The sequence below is a fragment of the Lissotriton vulgaris genome, chromosome 4_1 (genome assembly GCF_964263255.1).
Source record: "Lissotriton vulgaris chromosome 4_1, aLisVul1.2, whole genome shotgun sequence".
NCBI lineage: Eukaryota > Metazoa > Chordata > Amphibia > Caudata > Salamandridae > Lissotriton > Lissotriton vulgaris.
The window spans coordinates 255,093,746-255,120,435 of record NC_141691.1 but is presented as its reverse complement, the minus strand read 5'-3'; the positions used below and the strand labels follow the sequence as shown (position 1 = coordinate 255,120,435).

Sequence of the window (26,690 nt, the reverse complement as noted above, 5' to 3'; positions counted from 1 at the left end):
TCAGAGGATTCCCCTGACTCTTCATCAAATGTATCTTTGATATCGAAACCCATAAGGCATTCTGTTAAGATTACTGAAAACTCTCTTAGATTTCTGATAAACAAACAATTAATAAATGAAAATGGTTACCAATAACAATTTGCCCCAATTATCTGACCTGACAAAGTTGCCTTAACCTGAGTGCAGGAGGTTAGGAAAAATTCTTAGGAAGAACAGTAGACTAGTTGACTAGACATCTTTAGAGAAGTACAGACATGCACACAATACACTAGAATAATATACTCTTTTTAAACAGGAATTTTTAGCCATTAATTTGGAACCTAGATGTAAACATTAATATTTCATATTTTGTCTTCTGTTCATTCCAATATACCGATTTGAAAGTTCATGATATATAATCTGATTACCTTCGAAGATATGTTGTGTCTGTGAATATAAGGCAGAATCTATTGAACATATCATTTGTCTATGTCCTGCGCTATTGTAATTGAAGAAAACTAATTTAAAGTCTGCCTTTGCTATTGCTAATTGCAGACCCTTCAGGGAAGCTATTATGTGCTGTTTTTCTGCAAACAACTGTCAATTCATTGTGAAACTGACTAAATGTTTAGATCTTATTTACTGCTGCCTTTTGAAAAAGGTATCAGGAAAATTATCTGATGAATGTTTTACATATTTAGCATTCTGTTCATTATTTATGTATTGCAGCTTGTGTTCTTAATTATTACAAAGAACATGTTTTATGTTTTTATACAATAAAATCATATTTATCAACATCATCAACAGTGGTGGTTTATCTCAAATTCGTGTTGCAGGCATGACTATAAGGTGTTATGCTTTTATGCCCATCTTAGGAATGTGCGTAGTGTATTTTGCTGAGCTATGGAGCATTGTTTACATGGCCTGACAGAAAATGCCTTTACAGTGGCAAGTGCGTACCTATCAACAATTTGACTTAAGATTGCTGTTCATGTCCAGGTGAAGTTTTGAAAGAAGGTAATTAAGGTGTATAGAAAATTGTCTACCGGTGCTTCATGTTGAATTACTTTAAGTTTGCAAACCATGTAGAATGATGTCAAATTGATTTTATGATGTCATCAATGATGTCACAAATGATGTAATTTTAGGTGTTATCAGTGATGTCATACAAGATACCATTTAGCTTGTCATGAGTTTTGCAATATGTGAGCTCATAAGCAGTGCATGGTGCGGGAACAAGTTATAGTTAGCTCAGTATAGCTGTTAAATATGTATATCCATATATATGTACAAGGGTATGTGTATATAGTTTATATAACTAGAGTTTAACCATTTCATGGTGGTTAACCCACCATGAAAAGGCAGGCAGAAAGGACTTTTGGGACCCCTAGTGAGCACCTCATCCTTCTTTCCCTCTTTCGTGGTTTCTCGGGGGCACTATAGTTCCTCCTACTTATCCCTGAACCATGTGGTAAGCATCACAGGGTGCTTGCCACTGAGTGTAGGGATAGGCAATATGTGTATATTTTGTACTGAGGCGTGTGCTGCAGCTCGCTAGTCTGGCGGTCCCATTCCCAATAGGATGGCGGTTGGACGAAAGTCTGACCGCCATCATAATCAGTCTGTTAGTGTTTTATAAATATTAAACATGCTTTGCTTTCGGCCATTCCTCCTACCACTAGTTGCTAGATTCGAAGATTAGATTAGAAGTAGAGGATGTAGCCTTATGGCAAGAACGTCGATGTCGAAGCTGGGGAACTGGGTTCGAGTCTCTGCAACGACGCTCAACATCCTGTGATTCTGGACAAATTACTTAATCTCCCCATGCCGAACAAAAATGAATGTGTCCTCATGTAACAAAACTGGTGCTATGTAAAGCGTTCTGATTCCCGATATCTTCGGTCTAGTTCAAGCTATATAAAACTCTCTCTCAAAAAAAAGAAGAAAAAAAAGGTGATTCAAAAGAGGCTGTGCATCACAAGTTAGAGTTGCCCAAAAGGAAAACAGTTACATACTGTCAAAAACCATCAAGGAGGCATCTCTTGGGCAGTATGCCACTGTCCCACTGTGAATTTCTGATTTTCTGTGCTATGCATCGGGTGCATGCTCAAGGATGCATGCTAGTGGGACAGTGGATTCAGAGGAGGCAGAGCTGATGTAGGTAATGAAAGGACAAATGTTCAATACATGTGTCCTTTGTCATTTGTTAGATGCTAATGCACACTATACACAGTGGCTTTGTGGCTGCAAAGCCTATTATTGACAAAATTACAGGCTTTGTGATCTGAGGAACACAAGCCACAGTGTAGTTAACGTACTTTGTCATTCAGAAGAGTCTTGCTGGTTTGCAAGAGGTTTCTGTGGGGAACAACCTTTACAACGAAGGTTTTACAACGCGGTACTGTTACCACGCAACTTTTACAACGCAAGTCGTTACAACGACTTGCGCTGGGGGGGCGCTCCAGGATAGTAAATAGTTTAATTTACTATCCAACTCCTTCCCTACTATCCACGGGGACTAGAGTTGGAATACTAATTTAAAATATTTACTATCCAGCACCCCCCAACGCAAGTCGATTGTAATGACTTGCGTTGTAAAAGTTGCGTAGTAACGGCACCCGTTGTAAAAGTACGCGTTGTAACGTCGTACATCCGGTTTCTGTTACTGATTCCAAATCAAAAAGAGGAGGCGGCAGGAAAGGGGAGTCCCCCTTCTCATTACTAATTGCAAGGGTATGTATTAATATTACGTGACTGCAATTGCAGTGCAAATGTTTAAAAAGTTATCAATATCCGCCATGAAGTGGCAATCTGTTTGCAAAGTTGGGTCCTTAAGGAAATTCCTCCCTCTTGTGAATGGGGCTGGCAGTGATGGAGGGAGCAGATGATGGTCTAAAGAACCATGAATTCCTTTCCATTTCATCTCCAGCCTCGTAATATTTGTTAAATCATTCCCTTTAAGGTATGTATGATGCGTATATAAAAATTGACATATAGGAAATGTGAGTGCAGGGTTGAGGTCAGCGCCCACCATCACTACATTCCCAGGTATCCAAAGGGCGTTGAGAATCCCTTGATCTTTATCCATATTAATAGGCAGGCAGGTTTCAAACATCCTGTGAATGCAAAATGTGTGATGTGATTAATTAGTACATCAGTTTCATCACAACATAACGAGCAGGTCAAAAAACAGTTACTGTACGAAAATAGTGATGGTTCTAAATAGTGTCCAGCTTAGATTTGAGCAAAGGCACTAGAAACCAGATGGCCATACACCAAACTCCAGTTTCCTTCAGGAGGGAGCTGCTGCAAGGATCACTGAAAAATTAAATGTAAAAATGACAAATTTGTGTAACGCTGCCCTGGCCAAAGCTCCTTTGGCTAGTGCTGCACACTCCTTCTGCTGAGTTAAAGTACAGAGAACATGATAGAACAAGCATTTACAATGCAATAGGTCTCGCAATTGCAGTTTTTTGAGCTATTGGCGTTGTAAATGGCAATGCCTTGTATAAAAATTAAAAGGCATTGTCATTTACAATACCAAAAGCAATACATATTGTATTGCAGAGCATGGTGTCCATGAAGCGGGCACTGCGCTCATTATTAAAGTAAAAAAAATAAAAAGAAAGAGCGCGGTGTACCTGAAGCGGGCGCCGCTTTCATTATCAACGTTTTAAAAAAAATAATGAATCCGAGTGTGCTGCCCCTGAAGTGGGCACCGTGCTCAGTATGAAAGTAAAAAAAACAAATTGAAACTGCAGTGTCCCTAAAGGGAGCGCTGCACTTAGTATTAAATCTATACTAATATAATAAAGAGAGAGCCCAAACCTTTGAGACGGGTAATCTCAGGAACCACAGCACCAATCACAACACCCAATACAGCGTTGGCATGGGCAGTTGCAACAGAAGGACATGGGCTATGCAGATGCCCACCATATACATTTAAAAGGTAAAAGAACGGTGCCAGCAAAGTAGTCCCTTGTGGGCATGTCTGCGTTTTGCTGTGGGCATGTGCTGGGGGCGTGACAAACACTGGGGCCGTGTGGTACGTTCCGCCCTTCATGCCATGTCTCATATCGTGTGCTGTGGGCATGTGCTGGGGGCGTGGGCGTGTGCGGGGCGCGGGATTACGGAAAAAAAGCGAGCGTTGTGCCCAATATTTCATTGTTTTGTCTTCCCAGGTTCTGTACATTCCAGCTCCTGGCGTGCTTTCCCCGCGCTCCCCTTTACACCCTAAAAAATAATTCTACCCTGCTCCCTTTAAATACCCCTGCACCCCATAATCATAACCCACCCTTACTCCTTAAAATACCCCAACACCCTTAAACACTAACCCATCTTAACCCTATAAATATACCCTGTACCTCAAAACCCAAACCTATCCCTAAACCCTAAAAATACCCCTGTACCCCAAAACCCAAACCTAGCCCTGAACCCTATAAATACCCCTGTACCTCAAAACCCAAACCTACCCTTGAACCCTAAATATACCCCTGTACCCCAAAACTCAAACCTACCCCTGCACCCTAAAAATACCCCTGTACCCCAAAACCCAAACCTAGCCCTGAACCCTAAAAATACCCCTGTACCCCAAAACCCAAACCTACCCCTGCACCCTAAAATTACCCCTGTACCCCAAAACCCAAACCTAACCCTGAACACTAAAAATAACCCTGTACCTCAAAACCCAAACCTACCCCTGAACCCTAAAATACCCCTGTACCCCAAAACCCAAACCTAGCCCTGAACCCTAAAAATACCCCTGTACCCCAAAACCCAACCCTAGCCCTGAACCCTAAAAACACCCCTAACCCCAAAACCCAAACCTAGCCCTGAACCCTAAAAATACCCCTGTACCCCAAAACCTATACCTATCCCTAAACCCTAAAACTACCCCTGTACCCCATAACCCAAAACTATATCTGAACCCTTAAAATACCCAAACACCCCAAAACATATACCTCAGTACCCCAAAACATATACCCCTATACCCATACTTACCTTATCCAAACATTTTTAAAAAACATGCTTTTACCATTCATGCATTTACAATAAATTTTGTTGTAAATGTATGCGTGGTAAAAGCATATAAAATGTAATGCCATGCATTATAATGGCATTGCGGAGTCATGGTACTTTCGGAATGAAAGTATGCGGAGTGATGGTATGTGGAAAGAAAGTTGCGGAATAATGGGTGTTTACCCTCCCCCGGTAAGTACATTGGTGGCAAGGCGGCCCACATCTCCAGCAACATACTCATATTTTTTCACCACCCATTTGAAAAATGCACAGGTCTCTCTCATTGATGGCCAGCACGACATACACTTTTAGACACACCTCCCACCACAAGTGCTAGAATTGCGAACTTTAGAGCTGAGGAGCTACGTTCGAATCAGGGCATCAGCTCAACATCCTGTGATTCCAGGCAAATCGCTTTGTCTCCCTCTGCCTACCACAAATGAATGTGTTCTTCTGTAATGTAAATTGTGCTCATGTCATGTTGTCGAGTTTGCTCTATATAATATTCCAGGAAAAATAAAGTAGGGAAACTCGCGTTCACACACTACTGAATGCGCACTCTTAAGTGCATCAGCAGTGCACTGTGAATCGGAGCGTTTCACAGGCCTGTCACAGATAAGAAATGCTATCAAAGCGAAATCCTACAAAACAATATAATACTGGCCGGCAGCAATTCATACCCGGACAGCGTCGGGACGGCTACTAGTAATAAATAAATAAAAACAGAGCAGTGTCCCTGAAGCAGACTCTGCTCTCAACATGAAAGTTTTTAAAAAAACATTTAAACTAACTGCAGTGTCCCTAAAGCGGGTGCCCCGCTCAGCATGCACATACAAAAACAAAAAACAGCAGCTGCCATTGTTCCCATCAGTGTCCTAAAACAAAATAGTGCTCACCCACTACCTAATGCGGCCGTGTAACAAGCCAAGTAAAAGGTCAAGTCATTGCGGGCAGTAACAAATGCAGACTAGGCGGTAGCAAGGTGGGACTAACAACCCTAGTTACGAATCATAAGCCACCATTTAAGAAGGACAATGACACGAAGCCAATGAGAAATATGGGCAGAGAGTGGGCGGGGCTGCCAGTGCATAGCCTAATACCGCATGCCTCTCAGAGCGAGCAGCACACGCACGCTGCCGCTAGGCTCGACCTAAAAACTTGCCATGAATGTTGATGTGTGCTTTATATATTTTGCTCTGTCAGCTTTGCACTACATTAAAGCATGTCTTAAGTGTTATTTTTCATAGTAAAAGATTGTGCAGAACAATACGCGTTGCTGATTTTTCTTGTTAATATGTGTATTTATGTGAGTGCGTCCGTGAGACTGCGTAGCACTGAACGACAAACATTCTCATCTGAATTCATTCAGAGAAAACTAAGGAAGTGTCAAATACTTGTCCAAATCTACCTCGACAATCAGAAAATCTGCAAAACTGCAGCAATCTAACACCTACACATTGTGTACATTTAGAATGTTTATTCTAGTCATAAAAGTCCTCTTTGTGTGCCATGGAATTATATGCAATTTACTCATTCCCCTAATTCTTCTCTAGGTGCCATTTTCAAATGGGTTATCGGCTGGCAGTGGAATTTAGGAGACTGGGTAGCATTCACGAACTGTGTAATGTTTTGGCAGTGGACAGTTGATATTTCAGGTGGCAGGATGGTGAAGAGGATCGTATAGAATGCTGAGATGTAGCAGGAATAGGGAATTGCAGCCTTTCTGGAGTTTTGTGCAATAGGTATAGCCAAGGAAAGGGGGTTGGGATAAAGGTTTTGAATTTGGTGCTTCTTGGGCGGAATTGAAGAAGCTTGCCTATCAGCTGTGCTTGTGAGACTGTGTCTGAATTTAGAACACAAGGGATATTTAGGCATTACAAATTTCACGCACAGAATAAATTATGGCCAAACACAGAAAGATGTGTGGACAAAGTTGTAAGGAACTGTACTTAGTTCGTATACAGCAATAATACAGACACTATTCATTATATGGGCCTAACTAGTGTCTTGAGGGATCTAAATATTTAGGCCCCCATTAGGATGGCGGGCGGACTTTGCCCGCCCGCCATCCTCCCGGTACAAGCTGCAGCCCGCCATAAGGGCGGGGGTCCCGTGGGGGGAATTAGGATGCCCCCGCCACTGTGGTGGGCGCATCCTGTATTTTTACCATTGCGGCGGGCGGTACAGAAAGCACCGACCGCCTCAATGATAAAAATACAAGTTGTGCATTTCAAAATACAAGGTGACAGGCACCTCGTGGTGCTGCCACGTTGTACTTTGAAATTTCAGGGGGGTACCCTAGGTAACCCCCCATGTGCACCCCCTACAACACTGGAGTCCCTTGGGGGCCCGCAACGGGCCCCCAGAGCAGACTCTGCATGCCTTTCCGTGGCGGAAGGCATTGGTAAAAGCCCATTGCAATATGGCTGGCAGTGTCTGATAGACACCGCCACCATATGAACCCTTTCCCGCCCGGCCCCATGGCAAGGCGACCGGGTCGGAAAAGGGGTAGACAGTCTTTCCCCCCCCGCCATGCTAATATGGTGGGGGTCATTCCGGCACGGATAGCGGGTGGAACATCCCCGCCATGCCGGCGGGAGCAATTCGCCCTCCATCCTAATGGGCCCCTTAGTTTGGCATTTGGCATTTGGTTCGAAGGGTGGTCTTAGACTTTTGTCAGTTTGTTTGCGAAGCATCTGTCTATGTAAAAAATACATTTGAGTGATGAGAACACAGACATGATGATCCTTTACTTTTTTTGATGAACATAAATGTGCAATAAACATCGGAGGAGATAGATATGGTGTTACACATAAAACATCTTCCCCTTTGTAAATGGTTGCAAAAACGTTTTTTAAGAGCAGGCAGCGCATCCACAGACCACTGCCTACTCTTAATAAATGAAACTGAAACTTTGGAAAACGGGCTGCATTAAAAAAAAACGTTGTTTTACTGAAAAATCAATCACAGATATGGTGGTCTGCTGACCCCAGCAGGCCACCATCTCTGTTATTTTGACCATTCTCAAAGGGTCGCAAATTATGACCTGCTTCATGAATATTGATGAGGCAGGTCCATTCGCGACCCTGTGGAAATCACAAACAGTGTCAGACACTTTCTTGTACATTGCATTTTGTGACTTCTTAATTGCGAGTCTCAAAAAGTCGCAATTAGGAACTCACAATATCTGGCGGTTATACATGTGGCCCTCTATTACTTATCAGGGAGAGGAGCAATATAGGAATATCAGATTTAATAGCTTGCGAAAGTGACCATTATAGCCACACAATTGAAATCTCATTTAGTGACTGGATTATTGTCTCTAAGACTAGACCACTGCATATCATATGTGCTATGCAAATTGGCTGATTTGTTTACAGTGCTTCATTCATTTTAGAATGTACACCCTGAATAATACCATGCAAGAATTTTTAAATTGCAATGGTATCTCATCTAACACACACAAAAATAGGGATGAAATCTGCTGCCTGCGCTTCTTCATTATCAAATAAAAACATTATTGTAGGCCAACAGGCCGTCATTATTTGGAGGAATGAAATAATCTGTTTTCATTTCTGAGAATTATTTATCCTGTCTCTATAGTAGCAAGCTTTCACCTTGCGCGTTTTCATGCCTGGCTTGGCATATTCAGAATTTTTCCAAAGAAAAGCTTTTTATACAGTCACATTTCCCATCACATCTCAAGGATGATGTGCTTTGCATGATAATTAGGTTCTTTTGTTTCTCCAGCTCTCAGTTGCTTCCTATTGCATACTCACCACTGCGGGCTGTTCCTACAATGCCAAGGCAGAGGAACAACATGTCTAGTGGATGTAGTTTGACCTCATTGAAACTGCGGTTAGAATCGTAGGTATTTGTAATCTACATCCCTGGGAAATGACCATGTCCTCTTTAGTCGGATACCTTTTACTAGAGCAGCATAAATCGAATTAATCTGCCTTGATATTAGAGAAGAACCGTGCATGGGTATGTTTTTCACATTTGCCATTCTGATTGCAAGATATACGTCCGTATGTGTCTAATATAAAAAAAACAATGCAGCAAAAAAACGTTCTTCCTCTTTCAATTTCGTATAAAATTAGAGTTTTAGTTCGCCAGAGGTAGGATTTGTATTTCTTAAGAATATAATAACAATATATAATGCCAGCCACGGCCCATGGAGGGAGTTCGAGTGGGGTAGAAAGGCGGGGCGGGGGAGGGGCATGTTGGGGGTTGCTAAAAACCGGAATATGGATAATTGGAGGTAAGTAAACAATTGAATAAATAAAACAAATTTTGTAGCGCGCCGTGCATCTCAAAATCCATATTCCAGTTTTTAGCATCGCCCACCCTGCCCCTCTCCCGCCCCGCCTTTCTGCCCCACCGGAACTCCCTCCATGGGCCGCGGCTGTATAATGCAGAGCCATAGAATATCTCTAGTAATTATGAATGTTACTCAGTTAATCCAGCACAACGGCTCAGTAAATTTAACATTTGTCGCTGAAACTTGTGGTGATCTACATAGCATGAGTTTGAATCCTGGCAGGACTGACTCAGACTACCATCATTCTGGGGTTGGTAAAATGAGAAATATTAATACTATTTATAGTGTTTAGAAAGATTAGAGAATAACGAGTAAAAGTTCTTAATTATCATAATTTAATAATGCTTTCCCCCTTATCTGTCTATTGGGAACTACATTTTTTTAGCACTTTCGCCATTCTCTTTAACGAATCAGAGAAAAGAATCTCAAAAAGAATACACAAAATTAAGAAAGTATCTCACACATTGATCAGGGAGGGTTGACACACTTACAATAGACATATTATTGTCGATAATAGAGTGAAATGATTGGCTGGAGTGACAACAACCATAGTATGAACATAGCGAGCACTGTGATTCCTTCTGGGGATTCTCAAAACAAGGGTAAAATCGTAAGGATTTCTTGGCAGGTAGCACTTTACGTGTCAGAACTGAAATTTGAACATATGATCTTTTACAATGATACATTAAATGGCCTCAGCCTCCTGCTTTCCAGAGGTATTTCACTGATCTCATAAGCTACACTATGCTAAATATTCAAAATCCTTGCCTCCTCCATGCTCGGGAAGTACTTAAGCAGACTTGCCTACCTCTAAATTGGAGCCAATCGACATTTAACCAAATACTAAACAAATTAAATCACTCTTTAGTCTATAGTGGCTCTTTTGGAATTGACAGAAAATTGTAGTGGACAAACCAATGACTGCAGAGTGACATATATCATTGGGCCTAAAAGAGATAACGCAACCAGAAAATCAAATGCCAACAAATTGCTGTTGTGAAGCTGCCAAAATTGTCTGCTGCAGACTACACTGGGAAATTCATACCAATTTCCAAAACAAAGTAAACAACAGGCTCAACTGAAGATTATGACTCTTTGATCATGTGTCAGAAGCCATGTCCGAATAGCAAACTCCTCCCCAGTTTCACAGTACAGATAAGCCTATGGTGGGCAGAGGTATAGCTGACTAATCTTCACTATGCCATTTTTACACAACACAGAATGTGAGTGGCAACATAAATAAGGTGCACCATTCAGAGACACAGGCTGTTTTATAGGTTTCATAGCAACCTCAAAATGCACACCAAATCATGTTACGTCATATGTATTTCCGCACAGATAAACCAGCTGAGCATTGTCCACATTTATATCAATTTCCTGATCTCTGCAACATGAACAGAATTGGCCAGTATGGAAATGTGAAACTTAAACAATGACCCACAGTTCACATTCGACCAGCTCATCACAATCAGGTGCAGGTCAATCATCACAGATTTAAATATAAGTCTCGGATATGGATGGGGCTAATAGCTCAAGCAAGGTCATTGTCACCTTGTCTCTCCAGTAAACAGCAAATAACTCTCTTCAAAGTATTGGAGTCACTCAAAGAAAAGGTATGAGCCTTTCAGGTCTGGAGTCACACATGGCAGTATAAACTGCAACAAAGCACACTGGAGGAATATTTAACTTCGTTTAGTCACTTACTGAGAGCCTCTCTTGGACCCAGCAAACCAGTTCACACTTTCCTTCCACACTGCCCCTGGAGTATCACCAATCCAGAACACCCCTAAGCAAGTAAACCATGAAAACAGAATACTAGAGCAAAGACACTATACATACGTAAAAAGGCATACCAACCTCTGCCTAAAATGTCACTGTAACAGTGGCCTTTCATTGTACGAGAAACCTTTCCTGTGCGCATGTCTTGTGCAGCACTGCATTATTCTTGTGGAGTTCTCTTTCACCGTGGGCACTCATCACTGAAGTTGTACAGTGTGCTTGTAAATTTCACAAGACATCTAGCTTTACTGTGCTGCACACATGTAGTTCCTTGGGTCACCCGACTACCAAAGTGTTATTGCTATGCACTGAGTATATATCCGATTATTCTCAAATATGACATATGTCCCAAATATGCATCAGCCCTCGTATGGAGTCATAGAGCATGAGTGAGTTCTAGCCTATAGCAAATAAAACGTGTATATGTATTTCAATGACTTCCTGTGTTCTTGGTTCCTGTTGCTTTTTGTGTTAATACACATTTTGGAGGCGGTGACCAATGACCACGATACAGCACTTGAGCATAATAATAGACAGAGGTCACTAAAATGTCTCTCCTTGTGACCGAATAAAACAATGGTTTGCCGCCCTCTAATTGCCCTCCTTTTGCTCGGCATTGTCACTTCTGCCAAAGCAATGCAAGACTCTTAATGGGCGGTGCACATGTTAGAATAGCTCAGCAGTTCAGCTGAACGCAGTGTACCAAGAGGATGCTGTAATTATCTCACTGTCCTGGCAACAGACCCAATTTGCCTGAAAGTGGTCCATCCTGCAGTGTATTTGAGAGTATGTGATGTGAGTGTATGCTAAGTGCATATATAATTAGTCTGTTGCCTTCTAGCCATGTCATTGCAAAGTCACAGGGAGGTGCATAGAAGTGTTGCTGGTTCGGTACATGCGCAACATTCCTGTTGCTGGTAGCTGCAAACATAACCGTAAACATTGCTGTCTTTAGAATTTTCTAAATAAAAAGGGGCATTTTAAAAAAAAATTGTGAGTGCGAACGAAAAATTCTAAGCAGAAGACATATATGTCAACAGAATCAGACTCCTCTCTTTTCCTCCTGTTTCTAGTTCCATCAAAGGTTTCACAAGAATGAAATGGTTTTAGAAACAATTGAGAGAAACATTTCACAGCACGCAAATTAATTGCGTTTTATTGTCGTTGAATGGAGGTGCTGTCAAATAAAGCATGCCATTACAGTTAATGGTGTCGTTTGCAAGCAGAACGGTATCAGCTTCTGTGTTATTGGATAAACGGGAATGCAGACACAGTATTAGAAATCTTAGTGTGCTTAAAATCACCATTACAAATTTATGGACATTCTATTTGGGGTTAATTGTTTTTTCTTTCTAATTGAGTCTGTCATAATTTAATGTCTCATTATAGTTAGCGCTCACTACTACTGGTAATGTAAAACAGGCTGACTTTCGTTCAATGAAAGTGACAATTAACAGTTTCTATTTTTGTTTAAATTATTGTGTTATTTATTTTGTGGGTATATATAACACATACCAGATACATACCAGAGACTGTAGTGGTTTACAATCTATATCAATCCACATGGCTGATGAAACACCTCTGCTATCAAACTGTAGCATGTTAAACAGAAATTACCTCATACACAAGTTAGCCCCATCATGTTCAACACAATTTTTCTTGCTCAGTTCCTTCAACTACTGGATGTCAGTACGGTCAAGAAATGCATAGCTAACACACACAGCTATCTTAGTAATGTTTAGCTGTACTAACAAATTGCAACAAATAGATATGCAAAATAACATTTTATTTTTACAAATTCCCCAGAAATTGAAAGTTTTACACCTATGCCACAACGTCTAATACTGTATAAAGTTCAGTAGGTTATGGCATTAGTTTTTTGTGGCTCTAACACTTGGCTTCCTAGAAGAACTTCAGTGTTATTCAGTGAAATGGTATTTACTAACTTCAGTGCTCTGTTTTTGCATCATTATACTGACAGTTGATGCGTGGTTTGCCACAATCCCAAAATGACCAAGCTCGGTTTGTCAGACAAGAGACTTCCAAAGGAAGAGCCTTGCCAGTCAACGCATGCCGTTGGAGTTCTTCTTGAGTCATGTCCTTCACTCCAGATCAGTACTTTTTGCTGTTTTTATGTTGCAGGACCTAAAATTATCTGACCTAAAAAGGACAAAAACAAATCTTTAAACTGATCTGCTTTAACACTGATTAATTTGTTGGCTTGCCAGTATGAGTCATGAGCTGCCTGACCATCACTGGAGCTGCTCCCCTTGGGGTTGATTACAAGTCTAGCGGACCTCGACCGCCAGGCTCACAGGGGCATTGCGGTCTCCCTATTGACCCATTAGGAGTTTGTTGGTGTGGCTGCCACTGCCTCACCGCAGCGCCAGGGCACCGCCATTACCTGGCGGTGTTGGGTCGGTGTAGGGCATCAGTATGCTTGGCAGGACCGCAGCGGTTCCCCCAAGCACATTAGGAGTTTCCTCTCCACCAGGGTTTACTTGGTGGTTCCTCCTGTGTGCATGCACAGCTGCTTCTGCAAGGCATTTACCTTTGAGTCTTTTGGCTTTCCCATTGCGGTGCCTGTTTTTTAGAGGTACCACTGTGGAAACGCCAATAAACTCCTAATCTGCCAACAGGCCTCAACAGGGGTTTAGCGATGCAGATCCAACACATCACCCCCAAACTCTTAATCGGGCCCTCAGACTTTACTCCAGCACAATAACATAAACATATGCAGCATAAGGCTTCTATTAATACGGTTATTTGTACTTGACAAAAAACAATGTAACTGTGCAATTGTCTTGGAAATCTGAGAAGCTGAGTTTCTAAAAAGTTTATGTAACAGATTGTGTAACAGGAATGCCAGACATTTCTATAATAATAATCGATACACTCACTGGGTACTTCCATTAGTGATTAGGGCAATAGCGTTTTGTTTAATTGGGTGCATTGACTAAATCATTACTTTATACATCTAGCACACCTGTTTGAATAGGTGTGCGTTTAATGCACCTAAATGTCACTAATTCTCTTTCTAGGTACAGGTCGTGTTTTCAGTTTATTTTCAACAGTAAGGAAGTGCAAGCTGAAAAAAGAAATTAAAGCTGTGTAAGTATTTTGTCCAGAAAGCAGATAATACAGCCTTAGAGCCCAACGTAGCAGGCTCTAGCGGCCATTAAAGGCCTGCACCAGCTATAGAGGCCAAAGCCGAAGACAAGGGCCTTTAACATTGGAGCAGGACTTTAATGGTGGAAGAGCCCACAAGAGAGGGCTCCAAGGCTATTAGAACATTCCACCCCTAGAGAAAACAATGTTCTAATTTGTAAAACAAAGGTCGCACGGAGCCCGAAGCTGTTGAAATCCCCTTGGGTTCCGTGAGGGCTTTGTTCACAGCAACAGCTGTTTACAAACATTGAAATGTTGATGCTCCAGGCATCTACCAGCCATTAGAAACCCAGAGCACGGCATTGTCTTCGATGGAGTGCTCAACATTCCAATTTTCGAATGTAGCCTTAGAGCTCGACTTAGCGGTCTCTACCGACCATTGAAGGCCCTTTCCAGCGTTAAATGCCGAGCTTTAACAATGAGTGGGCCTTTTTATTGCTAGTAGAGCCCACTATGGAGATCTCTAAGGCTATTAGAACATTCCACCTCTAGAAGGTAAAATGTTCTAATTTGTAAAATAAAGGTTGAAATCCCCTTGGGCTCCCTGAGGCTTTTGTTCACAGCAACAGCTGTAAATAAACATTGGAATGTTGATGCTCTGAGCTTCTACCAGCCATTAGCAGGTCGGAGCACTCCATTGTCTTCAAAGAAGCGTTCTACGTTCCAATCTTCACATTTTACTTCAGCACCCGAATGGGCCCCAAGTGCCTTTATCTGTTAGCAATTTTAGGTCGATTTTTAAGGATTTGTTTATTTTTTTTTTGTTCCACGTAGCTTTCCAGAGTACTAAGTCAAATGTGTGATAGATGCAGCTTTCAAGGAGTACTAGTGGTAACCATTTGTGAGTTTGCATTTGCGTCCATAATTGTAGTTATTGACTATGGTTTATTAAGGCTGCAGTTCTACCTTTTATCTCCTAAACATTCTCCATTGTTAACTACCTTCCCTAACACACCCACCAATTTTGGGGGTGCTCATTGCCCTTTATTTTCTGGAAAGGGATTTGCTATTAACCTTCACAGGAGTATATCTCCTAATGGTTAAAGGGTTGGACTGAACTAAAATGTTTGTAAATACTGAACAACTCAAAAAGTTGGTAATATGCATATCAGACCTTGTGTTTCCAATACATGACATTTAATTTGAGTGGGTTTTATGTTAGTCCTTGATAATGACTAACTTCATTTTTTCTGTATCATTGTTTTGCTCTTAATTTAATGACTTTCTTCCTTATTTTTGTGTTGTCCTACCCAAGAGCATTAAGGTTATACATTGTTTTGATGAGATGAGTGCTATTATTTCACAGAATACCGAAGGGAACACTTTATTAAAAACGATTTGCAGCACTCCATAGAAGTCAATGTGTCTTCTTTCTCTCTCTCTCCCTGCTTTTATTTTGTGCTATGCCAATGTAGTCTCTCAAAAAACATTTCTAAAGTCAACAGTTAGCCTTTTAAAGGAGAGACCTATCTTCTTGGCGAATGCTTGTTACTTTTTTGTATGTTTCTTCTCTAAAACATATCACCCCTCGTAGATTAGTGGAAGCCCTATTCATGAAGTTTTCCTTGGTTTGGTGAGTCCAACATTATTATCCACACTAATAACTCTATTCTATCAAACTAAACAAATAGCAATTATATTAATTAACATATATTTCTACAGTCATAATAACAAATATAATGTTATTAACAATCAGCATTCACTTGAATAATTCACTTTTTTAAATGTAATACATTTTAAATGAGCCCAGTTTTCAGTCTCCCCTTCACAGTCCTATGTACCACACTCATTTGATCCAACTGTACTCTGTCCTGAGACCTCATGCAAGACAAATGTGTGCACCAAAAATGTGTTAGGTCCTAGAACTTTGGACCTGCTGGATTGATTGTATATTGTACTCAGAAAAATCCAAATACAGATGTACGGGGTGTAGGGCATGTACCTTTTCTGCATGCTCACCTTGACAGTTCACCTTTTTTATGTCTCTCTTTTAGCTGGTGTTTACAAATAATTGGGACTAAGGGCTTTTTTTTACCAGGTCTAGCATACATCACCAACAATTAATCAATACAGAAGGGCATGCAGTTCAGGAACTGCATACCCTTCTGTATTGATTATCTGTTTTAGCTGGTATCATGACTCTTTGCACTGTGCAGCTGCTTTCCAGTGCTCTGGCTCTAAAATGTTACTGTTAAAGTTGATTTCACCCTATTTGTCTGTTTAACTTTCCTGTGAAGCCTTTGTATATAGAGGAGAAAATACAACAATGGCATTGCAGTTAAATGCCACATACAGACTGCAGTGTACACTTCCACCACAAACATATATGTAACAAATAAACATAGTTGTCATGAGCACCACTTTACTTTGGCGGCGCTGCAGTGCAAATGCACTGTAGTGACATGTGGTATGAAAAGTGTCCCTACCATCGGGTATGAAAAGTGTCCTTACCATGTAGGAAATCCGATTTTTATATAATAAGTCATTCCTAAAGAGTGAACATTATACCCTCCAGGGAAGAACACTAAATATAGAGAAAAGGTCAGAAAGCCAAAACGCATTTTTAATGTATAGTGTTAGACTACATTCTCCTGAAACAGCCCTCTAAGTACAATAACAAAACCTTAGGCATTTTCCTAGGAAGCTGCTAGATACTTAAATCTAAGATCTTTGTCACTTAGGTTTGAAGTCTAATTTTCTGATTAAATAAGATTTTTGCTCACTTTAGTGGAAACAAAACTTTATAAAATAATACTCAGTGATGGAATCTCCCTTCACAGCATTGGGGGTTTGCCAAGTGGACACCATGTTTCAAGCATTCGCTCAGCAGACTGTTTGTATTGAGAAAATAAACCCTCAAAGCAGGAGTTTGTGTTCTCAATATACACAAAAAATGGCCTTTTCAGTGGGGGCCAACCAGCAGTTTCCCTGCCCATGTCCACCTTGCATCGCATGATGGAAATTGACAGGGGAAAGGAGTCACGGTTGCCCCACCATAAGTAGGGTGGGACAGCCATCACTGTAATAAGGAGGCTCTTGACATGTCAGTGGTGTATACAGGTGGACATCAACTCTTCCTCAGACACTAAATAGAGTGGACATGACTGATTTACAGCAGTACTCTCACTCTTAGTCTAACCCATTTAGAAATAACATTATGGGGTTGTGTTTGGTGGGAATGCCTAACTAAAATGTTTGTGAACTTTCAGTAATCCCTTTCCAACACCTAAGCCTATGAATATGCCATAAACCTAGGAGCTAAACATCTTTGTGAATACAACTATCCGAGAATTATGACATAAAACCAAATAAAAAGATGAGCACCTTACCAAAGAATGCTTATGTTTTATGGTTAAACTTAGTAATCGTATGTCATCTATTATTAACCATAATCCGTTATAAAAATACTAAGTGTTCTGTGTTTTTTAATCTAGATCACCCTTCCTAATGATTCCAGTTGCGTGGAAGAAATATTAAGGGTATGTATAATTTGTTTTTCTATTCTGCATGGTTGTCTTGATTTGTCTTAGTTAAGTTAAAAATTGAATACTGTGCTTATTTAAAAACCTGAAGATGAATGCTTGTAGTTTATAATGTACAACTGTACACACATACATGTTTTTTAATATTATTACAGTGTTTCTTGCAATAATTGATTGTTTACATTTCATAAAACAATGTTATGTGTTTCTTTTCACTGTAAACCTTTCAGCAATTACACAATGATGTATAGCTGATTGAACGCTCAACCTTGTCTTAAGGCGTTAGAAGATTATTTATGTCTTAAAAATAATGTTACTTACCATGATTCCATAACAGTTCTTGACTGTAGCACTTCAAAGTATGATTATTATAGTAGGCATCAGTCACAGGGACATGCATGAACTGCCTTAATTTCATTGTTTCAAGAGAAGCATGCTCCCTTTGTGTAGCCTTTATCCCACTGAGAGCACAGACTAAAGTAACATCACTGACCAGGATAAAGGGAAATGGGCTTAGAGAGGAGAGAGACACTGGCTATGTCCATCTGAACATTCCCCTGCAGTTATACTTTGTCCATCCTAAAGGTGTAGCGAAGGCCACAGTGTGTTTCAGGCATGGCTGCTGTACATCCCAGGGATACTACTGGATGACAAGCAGAGGACATATATATGCATGACAGAATGTTACCATGCATCTGCTATACTGCAGGACAGGACTAGGAGTAATACTCTACATTAAGTATGTTTCTTCAAATACCTGGGTTTTCAGAGCTAGCTGCCCCCTTTTTAATGCAAAGTGTCAGTAAGAGCCCTTAGTATTGAAGTGAAGAGATTTTCAATGAGGCAAAATAAAAGAAGAAATAACAGTTAAGGAACAACCTATAATACCAAAATGATCACAATGTACCTCAGAGTTAGCTTGATGTTTCCTCTTAATTTCTGCCTCCTTTGAGTGTTTCCGGATTAGTCTCTCCTGATGGGCTCTCACTAAAATTGTGTTCCTTTACAAAGTGTGACAAAGTCTCAATACATTCTCACAGTCATAGGTTTCCCCGTCCATTGTGGCGCTGCATGATTTTCCTTTGCATAGTATTGTCAAAAAAGTTTTGATATTCATTTGTAGGCATGAATGTCATTATCAAATGTGAATGTGTATGAACCCCCTCTTTTGCTACTCTGTCTGCACAATAATACCATTCATGATAGTTTCCCACTGCGAGTATAGGTTGAAGATGCTGTTGACAGCGTGAGTTCAGGATGTGGTGTTCAGGAAAACTACAAGCTGAATTCCATGTAAGAGAAACTGGACGAGGCTGTAGAGTTGTGACTTAAATCAGGACCACCTCTAGTGACACTCTAACAGGATTTATCAAGTTCCTGTGTTGATTTTATTGACATCACTCTGAGGTTCGCAAACTCTGTGGACCACACAGGAACATCTTCAAATCCAACATCATGTATAATTAAGCCCCTTGCTACTACCTCAAACCCCACACCAGAGGTCAGTGTCTTGCTTGCTTCAAAGGTGGAGCTATAAGAGAAACAGCACAATCAGCAGGTAGATCTGTGAGAAACCTGGAGAAAAGAAAGGGGTTGGTCAAGGAACTGTGACTTCCACATACAGTCAGAAATCTGCAAAAGCCATAGCAGTAAATTTGGGAATAACGGTAAACAATAGAATTAATCCGCTACTACTTCAGTGCAACACACCTATGTCAATGAGTTAGTTTTCTGGATGTTATTATGCATTACATTTGCACCCTACTTCTTTTCAGATCAATAACAATATTTTCTAGAAAAGGAGTCTTACAGTGACTAACTCTTCCTAGGTTTAAGGGTGATAGTGGGTTTATGGGAGATGGTGTCTGCTTGATCTGACTGTGATACTGGTTTTACGCTTGTCTCTATTGGTGACAATTTAAGACATTTTCTAGCAGAAATCAATATCACATTGATGACATGTTTCAGAAAACTGAAAAACACATGATTCTGTAGTACAGTTTCTTCATATGAAAGTGGGCTAACTACAAGAGTATATTCTAGCTAAGCAAGACTGAATGGGGAATGTTTCCTATACACACGTAACCAAGAGAAGGATTTTTGATAATAGCTAATACTCAATACATTGATTTCTTTTGTATAGGGACTCATCAAATGTTTGCAGGAGACATAAAATATCCTTATTACGTAAAAAAGAGTGTATCTAAATTTAATGAAAATAGTTTAAAAGATTTATAACAGCTTTAAGCAGTAATTCCTGAATCAAGAATATTGTCATAACATATTTGAAGATATATTTGCTACATCAGGGGCATCACTAATTTACCTTAGTGATTTATGTTCCTCTAGTAACTATCAGGGTTTGCACATTTTATATTGAACCACTTAATTATAAAAGCATCAGCTACATCAACAGACAAAGCATGCATTAAAGGCCATCGGAGTGTGCCATAAAGGATAAGAATGGAGGTGTCCCGAATGAAAACGCAATGAGTCCTCAATTTTTAATATTACATACATTTTCATTTATGACTGTTTTAAATCATATATCACAACCCACACTAAACTGCCATTGATGGAAAGAAGAAAAGGATAGACACACAAATAAAACCTTAATCTCATAAGAGCGTCGAACGTTCAGCGCCCAGTGCTGACCGTTCGAATAACTGGTGCTGGCCCGTCGGCCAACGGTCGTGCGCAGCACTGGCAAGGTAGTGCTCGCGACGACCGTTGGCCGATGGCAGCACTTAAAGGGTTAACAGTAAATCCCAGTCACCAGCATTTAACAATAAAACACAATAATGCTCAAACAAGTCCCGTTCCTTAATTGTGGGTCAGCATTCAGATTATTATACCAGATTATTGTTGTGAGAATATTTTCTGGCACTGAACTGTTTTTATAAACATAATTACAAAAAAATCTCCACATTAGAGTTGATGACAGAAAATCATTGTCCAGTAGGACAATACTTTTATAAACAATATTGAGGACACAATATTTAAGCAAAGCAATAGTCCTGTGTGTAATATTCTGGGATACAACCAAATTCAGGTCAGTTCAGCTCTGCCAACCACTTAAATGCAACTTGTGCTAATTAAGGTCTCCTCCCCTTCAATGGTTTGCACCTCAGAATTTCTTGAGTAGAAAGTCTTTTGATGGCTGCTGATATGAAAAGGAATATATATTCTCCCTCCATGGATTTCTAATCTTTCTGCTGGAAATCACAAAGAGGCTTCAGTCCTCAAAGCAAGCTGTTCTTTTTCAGTCTCTAAATAGCCTTAGGGGTTTGTAGAATCGTGTAGCTCAGACATGGAAACAAATGAAGTTTCGAAATACCCTTGCTCAGGTCTCCTTTTTTGCCACTGTTCTGGTAATATGATCTGATTGACCACTGCCTTTCAATTTAGCCAATATGGTCCCTGTGTTTTGCTCTTCTGAACAGAGGCTCTGATTGACAGAAACATTTTCTTTTTATACAGTAACCTGGGAGTTAGCTGCTGCATCAAGAGGCACCAGATTTAGAAATCGCCATTCCTTCTCAAAGGTCAGGATAGGTGTAGAAGGCTGGCTTAGTATATGGTGCACACATATTTAGGTGATGTGCCTTGCACTAATCCAGGCAAAACCTATGGTGGTTTTAGTGGACTTTGATAACCATAGAAATCTCTCATAGTGGTAGCTGTGAAAATCAGACTTCAAGCTTAGGTGTGTTAAGCAGCTTGGTTTACCTGTTTAACCTTAGGATGTAAGTTAAATGAAAGGAAACTAGTCTGTGTATATATAGAAATACTTCTATTTATTACGCTACACTTGTTAACACCTTGATATATCTTCTACCCGAAGATATCAACGCAAATACACAACAGTACTTCAATTGCAATAAGGTAAGTAGCACAAAATACAGTTGTCCCCAGGGGAAGACCAAACTATTTATTAAGAAAGCATAATGTGAACTGTGACCAAAGTTGGAACTTGGACCGGGAGACTGAGAGGAGCTGGGGACCCAAGGAACCCCCCTAGATAAGTACCCAGGAACCCCACTGAGGCTGTCTTCAAAGTGGAAACACAGCCACGTATCCAGTAGAAATCAACAGGCAAGTTCAGGTTGCAATTTTTAAGAAGGACCCTTCCCAGTGAACACTGCAGAAACCCCACTCAAAACAGAAGATTGAAGAGTCCCCCCATCCATGGAGACCCCAGGAAACAGGATACCTATACAAGGAAAGCCGGGTGCTGATGTGAGAAGTGATGTCAGAAACCTCTGTAGGCCACAATGGAGGGCTTCGAAGAAGATGCTGATGGAGAAGATTGTGCAAGAGTCCAGTGGAATCCAAGAGGGGATTCTTGAATAGGAGAATCTGTAAGCATAGGGACCAGAGTCTGGATCATTCTGAGGGGACCAGGATGCACGGAAGAGCAATGCCCGTGTCAGACAGTTCAGAAGTGTTGATGATGACCCTGTTGCTGCAGCTGTGAGGACGAGGCAATGCTGAGGAAGACCAGAAGCCATGCACAAATTGCCCCAGATCGGAAGTCGAGGGCCAGTGGGTTTGTGTCCAGCAGTAGCACCAACAGTCAGTAGCTGAAACTGGCATGGGGAATAAAGAAGGAGCCATGTTGGGACCAGCATGGTCTAAAGGACAAAGCAGGAGAGTCAGAGCAGGCCCAGGGCAAACAGGGGGGCCCAATAGAGCAGAAGAAGACCCTCAAGAGAACACACAGGCCAAAGATACAGTAGTCGCAAGAGGATCTCCAGCAGCTTGCCACAAAGGAAGGCCCTCACTGCAGAGGATGCTGTGAAGATCCTGTACTTGACAGGAAGTGATGCTGGAGGCTGGAGAGTCATGTAGCCCAAAGATCTCTAGAGTGCAGAACCAACAAGCCTTGCAATGGGAAGTCAATACAGTACACAGGGGTTTGGTTCCAGCTGTTCTGATGAGGGATACTGACCTCAAATTTTCAGAGACAACAGGATAGCTCTCGAGGGAATTGTAGAACCATCATCTGTGTTGCTGAGTCTTTCAAAGTCCGTGGGACATCAGGAGCAGCAGACCGGTCAGCTTAGTTGCAGTGGCTGCAGATGCAGGGGAGTGACTCCTTCAGTCCAAGGCGGAATTTACTTCAGGTGTCCTTGATGACCACATGTCTGTTGAAGATCCTAGAAAAAGCACAGATGACAAAGAAGACTTGCAGAACAGTAGGAGTCTCAGTTCCAGATGAAGTCCAGAAAAGTCCAAGTGTCTAGACGGTCGAAGAGTGGTGTGATTTCAGGCTTGGGTCTTGTCCCACCGTGAATCTGGAGACTCACCCACAGGTAAGTCCTTAAGTACCCTAAGGTCAATCAATCAATCAGGGAATTGTAAGCACACTACTCACCCGTGAGGGTCTAAAAATGTTGAGTTGGGGGGGTCCGCAGATCTTTTTAGCCGAAGAGCCAGGTCTTGAGGGTCTTCCTGACGGTGTTCAGGGAGAGGGTGCATCTCAAGTCTGCTGGTAGCTCATTCAATGTGAGAGAAGGCTCTTCCGCCTGCTCTGGCTCTGTAGATGCGCGGGGTTTCTGCCAGTGCAAGGTTGGAACATTGGAGGTTTCTTTTGGGTACGTGGACGTTGATTCTGTTGTTAAGGTATTTGGGTCCGTTGTTGTGTAGGCATTTGTAGGCGCGAGTGAGGATTTTGAAAGTGACTCTTTTCTCCACGGGGAGCCAGTGGAGACTTCGTAGGTCTTGACTGATGTGTTCATGTCAGGGGGATGCTGAGGATGAGTCTGGCGGCGGTGTTCTATATTGTCTGGAGTTTGCAGAGTAGGGACCTGCCGATGCCGGCATAGTGTGCATTTCCAAAGTCCAGTCTGCTGGTGATGAGTGAGTGGATGACTGTTTTCCTTGATTTAGGGGGGATCCACTTGAAGGTCTTGCGGAGAATGCAGAGGGTGTTGAAGCAGCTGGAAGTGACAGCGTTGGCCTGTCTGTTCATGGTGAGTGATGAGTCGAGTACGATGCCGAGATTCTTGGCGTGGTCTGAGGGGGTAATGGGCTTCCGAGGGTGATCGGCCACCAGGTGCTGTCCCATGCAGAAGGGGTGGTACAGAGAAAGAGGACTTCTGTCTTCTCTACGTTAAGCTTCAGGCAGCTGCTGGTCATCCAGTCTGCATCGTCTTGCATTCCTCTCTGGAAGTTAAGTTTGGCAGTGGTGGGGTCTTTGGTGAGGGAGAAGATGAGCTGGGTGTCGTCTGTGTAGGACACGATGTTGAGGCCGTGTTGTCGGACGATGGCTGCCAGGGGGGCATGTAGATGTTGAAGAGGGTGGGCTAAGAGCTGCACCCTGTGGCCCTCCGCAGGTGATTTTCGTGGGGTTGGAGAGCAAGAGGGGGGGGATTCTGATCCTTTGGCTTCTTCCGGTGGGGAACGATCTGATCCAGTTCAGGGTTGTTCCTTGTATGCCTGCGTCGTGTAGTCTGGCGACTAGTGTGCAGTGGGATACGGTGTTGAAGGCCACTGATAGGTCGAGTATGATGAGGGCTGCAGAATGGCCTTGGTCCAGGAGGGTGCGGATGTCATCTGTGGCAGCGAGTAGGTCGGTCTCTGTGCTGTGGTTGCTTCTTAATCCGGATAGGGATGGGCTGAGGACGGCGTTCTCTTTAATGATTCGTGTCACTTTCCTGTTGACTGTTTTCTCTGCAACTTTGGCTGCAAAGGGGAGGACCGAGATGGGTCGAAAGCTCTTGAGGTCAGTGGGGTGAGCTGTGGGCTTCTTGAGCAGAAGTCTGACTTCTGCGCGCTTCCAGTCATCTGGTAAGGTGCCTGTTTTGAAGGTGGTATTGATGATGCGTTGTAGTTCGGGTGCGATGGTGGGTGCAGCTCTGTGGTAGATGTGAGGGGGCAGGGGTCCATGGGGTCCCCCAAATGTATGCATTTCATGGTCAAAGCTGTGTCTTCGGCCGTGGTCAGTGTCCAGTTGGAGATGGTGGGCAGCATGGTGTTTCTGGGGGGCAGGGGGCCATCTGTGGCACCTGGTGGATGGTGGATGAAGTTGTCGTAGAGGTTTTTGGTCTTGAGGTGGTAATAGGTTCGAAGCTTGTCGCAGAGTTCTTGGGATGGGGTGATGTCTGTGGCTTTGCTGCATGGTGAATTCTTGAATGACACTGAAAAGTTCCTTGGGGTTGGCCAGGTTTTTGTTGTGGTGTGGGAAACCTATTGCTTCACTAGCACATTTTCAAAGCAGATCGAAGATGCACAAAACCAACCACCTGCCAGTCGGACTACCCTGTTCCAATCTTCATGAATATAGAAGACCTCATGGTGATGGATTCCACATGGGGCATGTATGAGCCTCTCAGGTCAGTGTGCTTTACCACCTTGATATCTCAAATGAGAAGCCCATATCTACGCAGGTGGAGTCATGCCGCCAAATGTCAAAACTGTGCAGGTCTGGGAGAGCTGTAATCTGCCTCTCCATGGTGGCAGTTGCGCAGCCAACATTCAGCTCCTGTTTATCACCATGCCTCTGACTCCTGGCCTCAGGTAGAGACCCTGCAAATGGAACCTCACTAGAGTCTTAGTAGACGGTTGAGGAAAATTAAATTTTGGCCATGTTGTGTTCCCTAGCGCGTACCCCACCGACTCCATGTACCAGCTTAAAGTGCATGTAACTTCCCTCCTGTGCCAGCTATGAAGACGCAAATACATTTGCGTCCACCGTTAACTTGTCCTCTTTCAGATCCACCATGAATGGATTATATAGTCCATTCCTAAGTATGCTATGCCAACGTCTTTTTGTAGTACACTTTCACTTTTTCCTGCTCTATCCAGAGTAGGCCCTGAATTCCTGCCATCTGAACCTCTTTTGTGGCTCCTGACTCTGCCCAGGCTACCTCTCTACTCGTGAACTCTGTCCTACTTTCAGCGCGGCCCCTTGCGCTCAGCTCAAGCCTGCTTTCTGCCAAGACTGACTATAACCTTCGAGTTATCTGTTCCGTTCCCCGAGAATACATTCCTGCCTACTAGATTCTGTAAACATCCTCTCCAGCTGCAGAGCCAAAAGGCCGACCTGTCTTAATGCAAGTAATTCATAGCCTCCGTTGCCATGCTACCATGGAAGGCCCCGTGCCCCCCCACGCTCCACATGTAGACACTCAGGCGCTCATACACGCATCCACAGTTAGCATAGAATAGCCTCTACCCTAGAGACCTTTCCGCCCAGATAGTATAGTTCCTAAACATCAGATATCAGATATGATAGAAGTACAAGTTGATCTGACATGCCAGACTTCTGTCTCTTTCCGTCAGTGTAAATGTCAAGACCCCTGCACCCCGTCAATCACACGTCATGCAGCTGCGCGCGCATCCAAGCTTCCAATTTCTGCTGACATTGCAACATTCTGTTAGCGCCACCCCTTGGTGCCACCCACTTTCGTCACCTATCAGTGACGTTTCTAGCACACACCTCTAGTTCACGCCTAGTTTACGCCTCTTGATGATGTATTGGTACCACGTGTACACTGTTATCTTGTTTTCTCTCAGCTGTTACGCCTCTCACACTGAAACTTATGATGTAAATCAAGTATATAAGCTATGTAATGTCAATAAACGTGAGCGCGCTCATCTATCCCTTCTGACACCCCTGTGGTGGTCAGAACATGATATCCTGATTCCTTTATGAGGAATAAAACCCTTAGAAACTCTAACACCACGGACTCTGTTTTCTTTCCTTCTGATTGAGTTATTATTGATTAAGTACTTACCTGCATAGAAATTAAGAGAGTAAATTAATTATTTACGTCATTTTGGCGCCCGAATAGGGACCCCTCCCCCACCTCACGCGCCGGAAGGTGCGTTGCAATCCGTGTCCCCTGCCATCAGTTAGACGGACAACACGTGTACTGGCAGGATTTCCTGCATCCCCCTCTGACACACGGAGGTGACGAAGACTGCGATCAGTG

General features: G+C 42.3%; 1 protein-coding gene across 1 annotated transcript in view; it reads left to right on the top strand.

The window, feature by feature from the left end:
• The window catches only part of AFF2 (ALF transcription elongation factor 2), a 941,751-nt gene that overhangs the window by 424,181 nt on the left and 490,880 nt on the right, over window positions 1–26,690 (top strand). The window contains exon 4 of the mRNA XM_086918613.1: window positions 17,704–17,748. Within this exon, the coding sequence (XP_086774739.1) occupies window positions 17,704–17,748 (45 nt within the window). The remainder of the gene's footprint in view (window positions 1–17,703; window positions 17,749–26,690) is intronic.